Source organism: Sprattus sprattus (assembly GCF_963457725.1).
Source record: "Sprattus sprattus genome assembly, chromosome: 17".
Lineage (NCBI taxonomy): Eukaryota > Metazoa > Chordata > Actinopteri > Clupeiformes > Clupeidae > Sprattus > Sprattus sprattus.
In genome coordinates, this window is record NC_137915.1 from 16,928,401 (window position 1) to 16,943,087 (window position 14,687).

At 46.8% G+C, this 14,687-nt stretch overlaps 1 protein-coding gene across 1 annotated transcript in view; it reads left to right on the forward strand.

Annotated features, from left to right (window-relative positions):
- oxsr1b (oxidative stress responsive kinase 1b) overlaps positions 1–14,168 on the forward strand; it is a 72,399-nt gene extending 58,231 nt beyond the window's left edge. The window contains exons 12-18 of the mRNA XM_080855401.1: positions 862–897; positions 1,243–1,413; positions 5,428–5,486; positions 6,564–6,616; positions 10,362–10,430; positions 10,758–10,822; positions 11,021–14,168. Of these exons, the coding sequence (XP_080711527.1) occupies positions 862–897; positions 1,243–1,413; positions 5,428–5,486; positions 6,564–6,616; positions 10,362–10,430; positions 10,758–10,822; positions 11,021–11,095 (528 nt within the window). The 3' untranslated portion in view covers positions 11,096–14,168. The remainder of the gene's footprint in view (positions 1–861; positions 898–1,242; positions 1,414–5,427; positions 5,487–6,563; positions 6,617–10,361; positions 10,431–10,757; positions 10,823–11,020) is intronic.
- The last annotated feature ends 519 nt before the right edge of the window (positions 14,169–14,687 follow it).

Below are 14,687 nucleotides of genomic sequence, written 5' to 3' on the forward strand. Positions count from 1 at the left end.
TAATCTAGCGTTCCACTGGTGACAAAAGGCAGTTGTGTAAAGTGGTGGGGCAGATGTTGCTGCCTGATGTGGCACAACGTAGATGTGAGTCACGCGTGCTCCATTTGCCGTAAACCATTGGCACTCGCACGGCTCACACGTACGTTGTCTCTCATTGGGCAGCGACCGCAGGAACAGACCCCAGACCCCTGATCTAACCTCTCAGGAGGACTGACATCACATGCTTGCGGAGTACAGAAAGGGCAAACCTAACCTGAAGACTGGCATCAGAAGCCTGCAGTCACGGAGACTGGGCCCCCCTGATCTGTATTACAGGTCACGGCTCTGCCTCTCGCTACCCCACATGAGGCATGGGGGGGGGGGGGGGGGGGGTGTCAGGTTGTGTTTACTGCCTCCTGCTAGGGGAGCGTTCCTCACAGCTCCTCTCTCTAAGCCAGTGAGGCTCTACCCTGGGAATGGGGAAATGATACTGAGCTTAAAGGCTTGGTTTTATAGCGTGCATCCATTATTTTTAGCATACAGGAGACATGTTCGCATTCATTTGCATATAACTTTTTTTATTGTCAGATGCTCAAGGTGAAACTGTTTAACATGCGTCCTTACCCCCCACCCCTTTCGCTAAATATTAAAAAAAAATACTAGTTTGTCTTCTACTAATTGAAACAACAAAAGCGTGTGGCGTCAACATAGCCGCCATCCCGGGCTTGTCTGCTTCATTCCGTGTGTGTCGTTGTCTTGTGATTCTCCCAGATGTTCCCATCCTCCCCCTACGCTAACGAGTGCCCCTCTAATAAGCCATAACGACCTGAGGAGAACGAGCAGGAGTGTGTAAACTAACTGGGGTCTTTGTCTCTTTTACAGTCACCCAGAATAAGGGATGGATCTCAGGATTCAGAGGTAATTTTATATTGTATATGTTTGTCTATTTATCATAGTTATAGTTTATTGGTTCAGTTTATGGAGTTGTATGGGTTGTAGTGTAATTACAATTAGTCATCAAGCTTCACCTCTGTCGGTTTGTACCATGACATTATATCATTTGGCAGTCTGACTGGTGAATCTTATGTTATCAAAATATCTTCTATTATTTTGGTCACTATGAGCCTGGCTGTTTGACAGTTGCTTTTAAACTACAGATCCATGGAAAACATGCCATGAATGCAATGCTGTTGATTTGTTTTCGTTCCCCACCTGTCCAACCTATATTGACCTTTGTCCTCATCTCTGTTTGACCTTGTTCAGATTTTCCAGACGACAGACCCGGTAACGGGCGGTAACCTTGCGGTCCCAGGCCAAGCAGAACTACCTCAGGCTGCCCCCGGCCCAGCCAACGCCCAACCCGCTGCCCAGGCTCCGGACGCGGCCTCCGCAACCCTCTCGCAAGGCCTTCCTGCTGCTGCTGTGCCTGGCCAGGTACACCATCCAGCTCCATCAGCACCTCTCACCCCTCTCACCTCACACCTCACCCCTCTCACCACACACCTCACACCTCACCCCTTCACCCCTCTCACCACACACCTCACACCTTACCCCTCACACCACACACCTCACCCCTCTCACCACACAGCCCACACCTCACCCCTTCACCCCTCTCACCACACACCTCACACCTCACCCCTCACACCACACACCTCACCCCTCTCACCACATACCTAACCCATTCACCCCTCACCCCTCTCACCACACACCCCACACCTCACCCCTTCACCCCTCTCACCTCACCCCTTCACCCCTCTCACCACACACCTCACCCCTCTCACCTCACCCCTTCACCCCTCTCACCACACACCTCACCCCTCTCACCTCACCCCTCTCATCTCACCCCTCACCCCTCTCACCACACACCTCACACCTCACCCCTTCACCCCTCTCACCACACCCCTCACCCCTCTCACCTCACCCCTTCACCCCTCTCACCACACACCTCACCCCTCTCACCTCACCCCTCTCACCACACCCCTCACCCCTCTCACCTCACCCCTCTCACCACACCCCTCACCCCTCACACCACACACCTCACCCCTCTCACCACACACCTAACCCATTCACCCCTCACCCCTCTCACCACACACCCCACACCTCACCCCTTCACCCCTCTCACCACACACCTCACCCCTCTCACCTCACCCCTTCACCCCTCTCACCACACACCTCACCCCTCTCACCTCACCCCTCTCATCTCACCCCTCACCCCTCTCACCACACACCTCACCCCTTCACCCCTCTCACCACACCCCTCACCCCTCACACCACACACCTCACCCCTCTCACCACACACCTCACCCCTTCACCCCTCTCACCACACACCTCACCCCTCTCACCTCACCCCTCTCACCACACCCCTCACCCCTCTCACCTCACCCCTCTCACCACACCCCTCACCCCTCACACCACACACCTCACCCCTCTCACCACACACCTCACCCCTTCACCCCTCTCACCTCACCCCTCTCATCTCACCCCTCACCCCTCTCACCACACACCTCACACCTCACCCCTTCACCCCTCTCACCACACCCCTCACCCCTCTCACCTCACCCCTTCACCCCTCTCACCACACACCTCACCCCTCTCACCTCACCCCTCTCACCACACCCCTCACCCCTCTCACCTCACCCCTCTCACCACACCCCTCACCCCTCACACCACACACCTCACCCCTCTCACCACACACCTAACCCATTCACCCCTCACCCCTCTCACCACACACCCCACACCTCACCCCTTCACCCCTCTCACCACACACCTCACCCCTCTCACCTCACCCCTTCACCCCTCTCACCACACACCTCACCCCTCTCACCTCACCCCTCTCATCTCACCCCTCACCCCTCTCACCACACACCTCACACCTCACCCCTCACACCACACACCTCACCCCTCTCACCACATACCTAACCCATTCACCCCTCACCCCTCTCACCACACACCCCACACCTCACCCCTTCACCCCTCTCACCTCACCCCTTCACCCCTCTCACCACACACCTCACCCCTCTCACCTCACCCCTTCACCCCTCTCACCACACACCTCACCCCTCTCACCTCACCCCTCTCATCTCACCCCTCACCCCTCTCACCACACACCTCACACCTCACCCCTTCACCCCTCTCACCACACACCTCACCCCTCTCACCTCACCCCTCTCACCACACCCCTCACCCCTCTCACCTCACCCCTTCACCCCTCTCACCACACACCTCACCCCTCTCACCTCACCCCTCTCACCACACCCCTCACCCCTCACACCACACACCTCACCCCTCTCACCACACACCTAACCCATTCACCCCTCACCCCTCTCACCACACACCCCACACCTCACCCCTTCACCCCTCTCACCACACACCTCACCCCTCTCACCTCACCCCTTCACCCCTCTCACCACACACCTCACCCCTCTCACCTCACCCCTCTCATCTCACCCCTCACCCCTCTCACCACACACCTCACCCCTTCACCCCTCTCACCACACACCTCACCCCTCTCACCACACACCTCACCCCTTCACCCCTCTCACCACACACCTCACCCCTCTCACCTCACCCCTCTCACCACACCCCTCACCCCTCTCACCTCACCCCTCTCACCACACCCCTCACCCCTCACACCACACACCTCACCCCTCTCACCACACACCTCACCCCTTCACCCCTCTCACCTCACCCCTCTCATCTCACCCCTCACCCCTCTCACCACACACCTCACACCTCACCCCTTCACCCCTCTCACCACACCCCTCACCCCTCTCACCTCACCCCTTCACCCCTCTCACCACACACCTCACCCCTCTCACCTCACCCCTCTCACCACACCCCTCACCCCTCTCACCTCACCCCTCTCACCACACCCCTCACCCCTCACACCACACACCTCACCCCTCTCACCACACACCTAACCCATTCACCCCTCACCCCTCTCACCACACACCCCACACCTCACCCCTCTCACCACACACCCCACACCTCACCCCTTCACCCCTCTCACCACACACCTCACCCCTCTCACCTCACCCCTTCACCCCTCTCACCACACACCTCACCCCTCTCACCTCACCCCTCTCATCTCACCCCTCACCCCTCTCACCACACACCTCACCCCTTCACCCCTCTCACCACACCCCTCACCCCTCACACCACACACCTCACCCCTCTCACCACACACCTCACCCCTTCACCCCTCTCACCACACACCTCACCCCTCTCACCACACACCTAACCCATTCACCCCTCACCCCTCTCACCACACACCCCACACCTCACCCCTTCACCCCTCTCACCACACACCACACACCTTTCACCTCACCCCTTCACCCCTCTCACCTCTCACCTCACCCCTCTCACCTCACACCTCACCCCTCTCACCTCACCCCTCTCACCACACACCTCACCACTTCACCCCTCTCACCTCTCACCACACACCTCACCCCTCTCACCTCACACCTCACCCCTCTCACCTCACCCCTCTCACCTCACCCCTCTCACCACACACCACACACCTCACCCCTCTCACCTCACCCCTTCACCCCTCTCACCACACACCTCACCCCTCTCACCTCACCCCTCTCACCACACCCCTCACCCCTCACACCACACACCTCACCCCTCTCACCACATACCTAACCCATTCACCCCTCACCCCTCTCACCACACACCCCACACCTCACCCCTTCACCCCTCTCACCACACACCACACACCTCACGCCTCACCCCTTCACCCCTCTCACCTCTCACCACACACCTCACCCATTCACCCCTCTCACCACACACCTCACCCCTCTCACCACACACATCACCCCTCTCACCTCTCACCTCACCCCTCTCACCACACACATCACCCCTCACCCCTTCACCCCTCTCACCTCACCCCTCTCACCTCTCACCTCACCCCTGTCACCTCTCACCTCACCCCTCTCACCACACACCACACCCCTTCACCCCTCTCACCTCACCCCTCTCACCTCACCCCTTTACCCCTCTCACCTCACCCCTCTCACAACACACCTCACCCCTCTCACCTCACACCTCACCCCTCTCACCACACACCTCACCCCTCTCACCTCACACCTTCACCCCTCTCACCACAGTGCAGATTAGGGAAGGCTCCAGTTGTTGGATTGAAATGAAATGGAATGAAAGTTGGAGTTGAAGAGTACAATTATTTACCCTCTTAAGGAAAGTTTTCTGCCATGGAATAAGTGTCTATATGAGCAGTCAGCTTGCATAATACACAAGACATTTGGGGAGGGGGTAGAAGTACAAAATTAAAAATCACAGACCACCCCATCACTGATTGTCTTATTGACACTCCGAGGTCATGGTACACAGCTTTGTAATTTTGCCTCCAGAGGGATTTCCTGTTGTAAGAAATCTGATGTGCTGCCTGACCTTAAATGCTGTCCCTCTGTCCCTTTGCTCTCTCTCCAGGCCTCTGCTGCTCCTACAGGCCCCACGGTAGAAGCCATCAGCTTGGTATTAAGGTTGAGGTACGTGTCTGAGCCCTGGTGCTAGTGGTTAAGGTCTATGCTAATCAGTATTAGGATTTTTTTTTTAACATGACGAGTCTTGTATTTGTATTTATTAATTTATGCTTGTTTGTTTGTTTGTTTATTTTTGCCAAAGGTCACAAACTGCAGCTTTTAAGACCAAGACCTGTAAACATTTTTTGGGGAAAAAGGCAACATCGAAACAAAAAAAAAATCAGAATATCACTGACTAATTTCAGGGAACATGGTCTTTTCATCGGTCCCTCAGTCTTGCATCATGGTCAAGGTCAAGAGCCAGTTTAAAGTTTTTGGTAACAAAAACAAACACTTTGCCTTTAAGGACATAGTACACATGTAAGAAGCTGCTTTTATCAGCAAAGGCTGATATGCTGTTTTGAGCTTTGTCAGTTCCTGTTAACCAAACCAGTGTATATCGACAATAGAACAAACTGATAAGTACTGATTCTAAATCGAAACATGATAATCAGTAACATTACAGGGGAAGTTGTGCACCTTGTTATTAAGTGCTTCATTTCAAAGTAAAAAGTCATATTCAATAGCATATATATCTGAATATTTTCCATTATATGTTTGGGAAATAATGTTAACAGTTCCCAGGTAGTGTAACAATAACTTCAAGAAAAATAACTTCTGCCTCAAAACACAGACAGATCTTTTGTAAAGTGTAGATGTTCAGTTAGCTATTTCCCCTCTGTACAATGATTTTGATGGACGGTGTTCATAAAACATAATAAAACATATTTGACTACTCTTGAGGGGGAAGCATGCTCATCGTGGCTTGAAGTCAAATATAATGCTAATATCTCAAGAGGTGTAAGCTTTTCACATGTGCACTGGCAAAGTCCTCTCAGTTTACACAACAACCTCCATGTCACGGCTAAATGTGTTCACAGTCTGGCTGGAAGGAAGCGAGACACACAGGGCACTCACTCCGCAGGGGTTGCCACCCGGGAAAGACAAGAGGGTTTGCTACAAATCAGAATTATTCAATCTCATTGGGAAAGGTCCTAACCTGTCTTTTTTTTGGTCTTTTCTCCTCCTCTTCGCTCTTCTCAGAAACTCAAAGAAGGAATTGAACGACATACGATTTGAGTTTTTGCCTGGCAGAGGTAAGTGAAATGTTATGAGAACAGCCATGTCACTCCCAAGCTCAATATTATGTTGTCATTGGGGCTCTCAACTTCACTGTGAAATTCTTCTTTGAGAAGAAAGCCGCATTTAAAAATATTTTACCAGGAAGGCTATGAACAAAAATGATTTAAAAGACTAAAAAAAAAAGACCCTTCCGTTCCTGGAATTGACTTTCCAATCAGTATCCAAAATAGCAGAACCCAGTTACCCATCGGCATAACCTACCCAAAGCACAGACATCTCTGTTTGCCCTAAATGCCCTTGCTTTGGTTAAAGGTAGATGTGGTTCACTGTAGAGGGATGTGCTAATAAACAAACAAACAAGAACATGCAAGAGAACACGCAGGCCTGTCTGAAAATAAGAAGTCAGGTGACTGAAGGCAATAAATGTGATTTTGCTGATGGGCAATGATGTGCAAGTCGGTCATTCCTAGTTAGGCCTAGATTTTCTACCTGGCATATTGTCATTATTCATTACTGCAGTCTAGTCAGTACAGTTTCCAAAATCAAATGCTGCTGCATTATAAGATGTTGCCTCATATTAAACTAATGTTCAGGTTATTATCATTATCATGTTATCACTGATTACATGCCATATAAAATACTGAGAACCCTACATTTATTGGCACTTGGTCTGTTGCAAATTGCAAGGTCATTTCATATTAAATGCTACCCTGGCTCAAGAGCAACAACGAATTGGGCAGGAGACAATGCAACCGTTCACGTATGGGTTTTAATTACGTGACAAATACAATACAAAAGAATCCCAAACATAACAAAACACAACGCAAAGCTCCCGCCGCCTCTCTCCAAGGCCAGGCCTCTTTTATCCCGTCAGGTGGGACACGCCCCGTAATTGGCACGTCCCATCCTGAAACAGGCGGGACCAGGGCTGACCTAGACCTAGAGGACTGAGAGAGAGAGAGCAGACAAAACAAGTAACAAGTATCCGCAAATACAAATACAACCTCCTTCAAGGCCAAGGTGGCCGTAACAAAGGGGCTATGATTAATTTCATACCTGGGTTAAGTTGTTCTTACCATATTAAGCAACCTTATGGACCTGTACTGGAAGACTGATACCTCATTTGATGAGTCATTTCATGAATCACTCAATCATATCCGTCCAACCTCGATGCTGGTAATACTGTCTTACTTTAATTTAGTTTCTCCTAGTATACCAGATATATTTGCTGATTATAGTGGCTAGGCTTGGGTGTTATCTATGTTTCATACCATCTTATCTCCCTCTGGAACGAAATACTGTTTTCTGATTGGCTAATGGGGTGTACATTAAGTTCGTATAGATGGACACCTTGGACGTAGTCCCAGTAGAAACGTTAAATCGCCGTTCCATATCAATGCTCTTGAATGGTTACCATTGACAACCAACGTAACGTTTATTTTTTGACAGCTAGGATAATTTGAACCAAGATGGCGGCGTGTTGGGACAAGTTAGTGGGCAATGTTTTATGTCAATTAAGCTATCTACACGACTTTTTATAAGTCTAAATGTACTCGATTAGTTGTTTATGTTCTACACGAATGTTGCAGAGTATAGGAATTCTTAACTGAAAGTCTCGAATATTATTTGTAGGCGGCTGTTAGCGCTTAGAAAAAAAAACCATTGTAACAGATGGTAGCTCACACGGCTAACTAGCCTTCGACCAAAATTACTAAACTTGACCTCCCTGTTGCTCTGTCCAACTTCACCATCAACGGAAACGTGGAGTTCATCTGTAAATAGTAAAACCTTATGAACAATACCTGTGTCCGTGTGTCCGTTTACTTTACAGAGGTGAGCTCATGAGTGTCACTTTGCAGCAACGCCTGGGGAAACTAAAGGTCCGGTTCCACGCACTACTTTCTCTAACGGGAGCACTAGGCTTCAAATCAAGAATTCATCAGGTTATTATGCATATTAAATTTCCTAAAGATAAAGGAAATTCTAAATAATAATAATAAAAACATTTTGGATGTTGTAAACGGGAGATAAGCGGGATAACGGCCTCCGAGCTGTCCAGTTATACGAATTTAATGGACTTCTGCGGCGCAACACTGTTCTTTGCCCCGCAGCGTCCATTAAATTCGTATAACTGGACAGCTCGTCGGCCGTTATCCCTTACATACCCTACAGACATTTCACCAGGGTGTACAGCAGGTGATGGTAAATGACGGCTATAAGCTAAGCCGCTGGAAACGGAAGTAATTGTATCATGTGGGACATGGTCTAGCCTACAATGATGTGTGTTTGATATGCAATTAGCCTACTTAGACAAGTCTTGCTCGGTTAAATACTTATGGTCCACAGAATAATGAGTCGCCCTTCTGGACCCAGTGACACAGCTGCGTCAGAGACGACCTATCTGTGGGCTGAGCGAAGATAATGTGCGGGCGGTGGTGGCAGAATGGCAATTGAATAAAATCATCCTTATTGAAGGATTTAAAAGATCTCCCTTAGTTTATTTCAGCACCACCCTGCTTCCTTGTTGTCGCAAAACACAATACAAGCAGCCCTAGGATGTATTGGAAACATATTTAACCAATCTATGTACAGTAGTGTGAATGTAAACACAAAGGAACAGAGGCGAGATCAACATGAAATCAATTAAATATTGTTGTTCAATTAAGTACTGTGTGTGAGTGGTCAACCGAAGACTGACCTTTGGTGGCCCTACAATACATCCCCTCAATACAGCATCTCTGTCAGTTCAATAGAAGGAGGAGCGTCTGTGTTTTTGCCGGTATCGAAAATCATATCTTCAAGATTTCTAAATACTGTAATACCCCCCAAGCCTAAGAGTGGTGTTGGGAACTTGTATAGCACAGTGTACATCATTTATAGCAAGCCTGTGCATGGTGATTAATGTTCCTTCTCTTCCTATCGGCTCCTATAACATAAATATGATTACAGTGGGCCTGTATTGTCTCTATCCTACAATTGATACTGCTAGGGCTAGGGTGAGGGCTAGGGTGCTAATGTCAGTTCAATGCCAAATATTCAATTATTTTACAATAACAATTTACCGATAAAGTTTTTTCAAACTGCAAGCAAGCATCGATGTCTCCCTCATCCTGAACCAACACAAGTGTCCTTTGTCAAAGCAGTGCTTGCCATCACAGGACACAATCAAATTTCTGTTTGTATTATTGGCTCAGAAGACATAAATTCAGCGACACCCTAAAATGAATATGCTCTGTAACCTTTCCCAGGCAGTCTTTGGACATAGGTGCATGGGTGTAAATGCAAATAGCAGTTCTGCTTAACCGTCACCTAACCGTTGCTCGGATGTTGCGTGTGCCTGTCTGTAGTTGTGTCTGCGCCGTGTGTTTTTTATATTAGGGCCCTACATTTGTCACATGTCATCTATCCAAGTTAAGTGTGTCTTCATTCCCATGAAAGACTATGTTGACACTAAACCTACATGTTAAATGTGTTACTTTAATGGCGTATCATTGCATGATAGTTTGAACCACAGATAACAAGATATGAGAAAATTATGAGATAAGGGCTCTTCGATCTTTTAAATATTGTATAATTTCCCTCTCTCCCTCCCTCTTTCTTTGTCTCTCCCTCCCTCCCTCCCTGTCTTGTTTTTCTGCTTTACTGCCTTCCCCTACTCTCTCCCTTCCTCCTACTCTCTCTATCTCCCTCTTTCTCTGTCTCTGTTCCCACACTCTGTCTGTCTTCCTCCGCTCTTCCTCTCCTCTCCCTCCCTCTCAGACACGGCAGACGGAGTGTCTCAGGAGCTGGTGACGGCTGGACTTGTCGATGGGAGAGACTTAGTCATAGGTCAGTGTCCTGGAGCCACACCAGCTTGTTCATTTAGAGTAGGCATTGTCTTAGTCCTCCCTTTAGATGTCCTGCAATACCTTCCCTCATCCTATTCAAAACTCGTAGTGAAAAAAGTATTTAGTATACTTAGGGATGAATTTGATTGTGGACTCACCCAGTGTAGGATGTTTTCTAAAATGTGGGTAGGAATGATTAGGTGGTTAACTGACTTTAAGATGAACAAAATAATTCTTCCTGCAGGTCCACATTAGAATGCATTTGTGTTTCGGGAATGTTTGCTTAGTTTTCTGGATGTATACTCATGCCTATCCTCTGCTGTTTCAGTTGCTGCTAACTTGCAGAAGATTGTCGACGCGCCTCTTACCAATAAAAATGTCACTTTCAAGCTGGTAGGTGGACAAAATAACAAAATAAGGCAAACCTACACATCCAACTGTGTCGTCCAAGTTTCAAGTTTCAAGTGCTTTATCTGTCACATACACAAACATGTAGTGAAAAGTAATAGGGTGTTCCACACAATAAAATGTACAACTTCCCCACCACATCCTGTGATTGTAAAAAGGGCCTGTTCTGTTTGTCCCATCCAGGCTTCTGGCGTGGAGGTTTCCGAGATCCCTGATGATGTCAAACTCATGGGATTCGCTCAGCTCAGCATCAGCTAAACTTAAAGAAAAAACAAAGCGGGACCGTGACTTGCCTAAAAAATGTGAAAAAAAAAACAAAACAAAAAAAAAACTGTAGAATGACAAATTGATGCATTTTTTGTGGATGGCCCTAAAGAAACCACTGCTGCCAAAGAGAAAAGACCCATTTCGTCAGTCAGTCCCATAGGACATAACCATATCACTCTGCTTCATCGAGTGGTGGAAGAAGTTGATGGCGTTTATCAGACCCATAACCCATAGGAATCACACAAAAGTTTACAGCGTATGTGTAGAAGGATGCAATTCTCAATACCAACAAGATATATTCTATTACGATATTATTGTCTTTTTTCTTTCTTATTTTTCTTTCATCCTTTCTTTCTTTATGAAACGTGGTACATTTTGCACAATCTAAACTAATGCCCTCATGTCCTGGCAAAACGAAATGTAATAATGCCTTATTCTTCAACAGAACTACTGAATGCATGTATAGGGGTGATGAACTGTGGAGCTTACGATTTCATGAATATGAGCGAATGTGGTTTCAATTACTGAAAGTCAAACTTTTAACTCGTAGTGCCCTCTTCGTGTGCATACCGGAGGGAGCCAACCACACAAAACCAAGAGAGCATCTTATCAGTTTATCAAACCTACAGTACATAGAAATGCCAATTAAGCCGACACAACCACAGAAACGAACGATCCCCTCATCAACCAATGCGAGGGACCTTCATGCCTGCAGTTTAGCCAGTTTGGTCAGTAAAAGTCACATGGGGAAATCCTGTCAAGTCTGTTGGCTTGGCTGTGGTTACACACACACACACACACACACACTCACACTCACACTCACACTCACACTGACCCGAATGCCAGCTGACCCTGAGACTGATCTTGCTTTGATCTGACGTAGACGCAGCGGTCGCAGCTCGCCAGACAAGGGCCAGATCTGAGCCTGAGTCTAGTCGGCTGCCTCGTGGGTTATCACTGCTGTAGCTCACTCAACTGCTATTCTAGCATAATACGGACATGGTCCTAGCTCTTGCACTGCTTGAGCTAGTTCTACTATTAGCGTAGTTGGACTTACAGTAGGCTATGCTTTTTTGTTGTTTTTGACTTATTATTTGCAATAGTAGGGACCGATTGTTAGCTATGTCATTAGTTTGTCTGAGGTTAAGTGACACAATAACTTGACCAGGTGCTAAACTAATGAATCAAGATTAGGTTTAGTGATTTACGTAACAAAACATCTCAACTGGGTGATTATCAACTACAGGTAGTAATGTTCAGTGGGTGATGATTTACAGCAGTTTGGCTTCATGTCAAGTGTCATAGCGTAGCCTGCACGTAGTTTAGAAACATGGACACACACACACACACACACACACATACACAGATACACACACGCCCAGATCAGATACTTTTTCAGAGACTTTCTCACTGACAAAACCTTTCCGTAGTCTTAACTATACACACAGCTCGATCTCTGTTAGTAGTCGTTGGGTTTCGTTCTTTTAGTGCTCTTGCAACGTCGTCAGTGGATTTTCTTAGTTCTCACAGTGATCTATTTAAAAAGCGATGTAAATCAAAAAAAAAGTTTTTCAGCTAAGTAACTGAAGCCACAAGTGTTGTGTATGATGAAAACAATTGTGTGTGTTTGTATGTTGGTATCAGCTGTGTCTTCTTTTGGAATCTTTTTTTTTCTTTTTTCTTTCAAATGCGTTAAGAAGGAAAAAACAAACAAAAAAGAATTGAGTGCATTTGCTCAACTGGGTGAAGCAGTTCTTGATTTAACCTCTCTAGTATGTACATAATGAGACTTCCGTTTTGATTTGTTTTTATACTGCGTGTTTCACTCTCTGCCTTTGTGTCCTTTGAAGAGGAAGAGGATGATGATGGTGTTTGTTTGAAGGAGACTGCTTTAAAGGACACCATGCAAGTTTGAGCTTTGTTTTTCTTTTCTTTTCTTCGATTTCTTCTGCCTTTGATAAGATTTGTCATCATAAGCAGGTCTAATCTAAGTGAAAATGATCAGCATTTAGGAGTCTGTCTGCCTTTTTCAGCCAATAACAGCATTTTCAGTTGTAGAACTTGCTGGATTGAAGAAGGGCTTCTCTCTCTTAACGTACTGAGTCAAGCAACATGTATGTGTGTGGGGGGTCTCCGTTAAAATGCCTCATATTATGCACAGGACATTTTGTTCACCCCACCCAACCCTCTTTGAGTGTGTGTTTAGGGGGGGGGGGGGTGGTGTTTTTCTTAGCTCATGAGTTACACAGGTTCTCCTGAGGTGCCTGTCACAACACACACACACACACACACACCCCAAAAGATCCTCAGATGCACACTGAGTACTGGCCATTCCTCTGTACTGTGCCTCCTCCCTGTTTCTGTACCTTAATCCAGGTCTTGGACAGAGATTGAAAGTGACCTGTTGATCAGATAGGACACTTAAGTGCAAGTGAATTACGCGAGGTGTAGTCTCATTTGTGAGCAAGCAGAAGAGAGTTTCCTGTTCCTTGTGTCACAGGACAGTTCAGTGATGCCAATTTGAAAATCAAATTTGTGAATTAAGTACCCTCCGTTAATATTATCAGCTTTCGAAATAGCGTTCTCTTCAGAGAACGTGCTGTCCTTGACATATTTAATTGGGAAAGAGCAATTCAACAGAGGCTAACATACTAGGGCTTTTGTTTAGTTTTTACCTTGTAGACCAATTTGACCAAACTCCAAATTTAGGACAGCAATACAAAGTATGTAATCACTTCGACATTCAGTGCCATTGATTTTTTTTCTGCATTGCCACAGATTGACAAAAAGTGCATTGAACCTTGCATTCAACAATTATGTTTTTTTTTATGTTTGTTTTGCTGTATCTTCACATATCTGTCAGCTTTTCACTCGTGCTGAAGTGTATCTTAAGTGCATAAACAGTACCTCTCTGTGCTGTAGTATTGGGGACAGACGCCCTTCACACATTGATTTGTTGTAGGCAATAACTCAGAACTGTAAAATATTTAAATTTCATTTATTTTTATTTTCACTTTTGACTCATTCTTAAATCTGCTCCTTTTTTGTTGGTTTTGGACTTCCAAGCATGTTTCTGATTATTTTTAATCAATAAAGAATGAACATATCAGGTGTTCCCTGAGTACCTTGCTGTTTCTCGTCCGTGTGAAACATGTTTTGCCTCTCTGCCTCCCACTTTCTCTTGGTTTTCCCAAAACAAAGTGAGAAAATGTCGTCACTGCTGGTACTGAATTTTAACTGTTTCTAGGCTTGCGAGGGTAATGTCAGCAGTGGTTAGGGATGACTTTAGCTGATAACAAATGCCTCTCAGATATTTACAATCCTTTCACGTGACGTGTAGGCCATCCTTAACTCTAAAGAGTAATTTATATATGTAGTTATAGAATATAATTTCCTCGAGTTAGGAGTAAAATTCAAGAAATGCAGCTGTCATGTGCTAATTTCGTGTTAAATGTCAAAATGATACAGGTTGATATTTAACTAATACATCAAGCGTTATGTGCCATTAAATGACATTCAATCGTCACCTTCTGAAAGCTACACAAACAGTTACCAAAAAAAGTCGAACGCCCCTGCAGTAAGA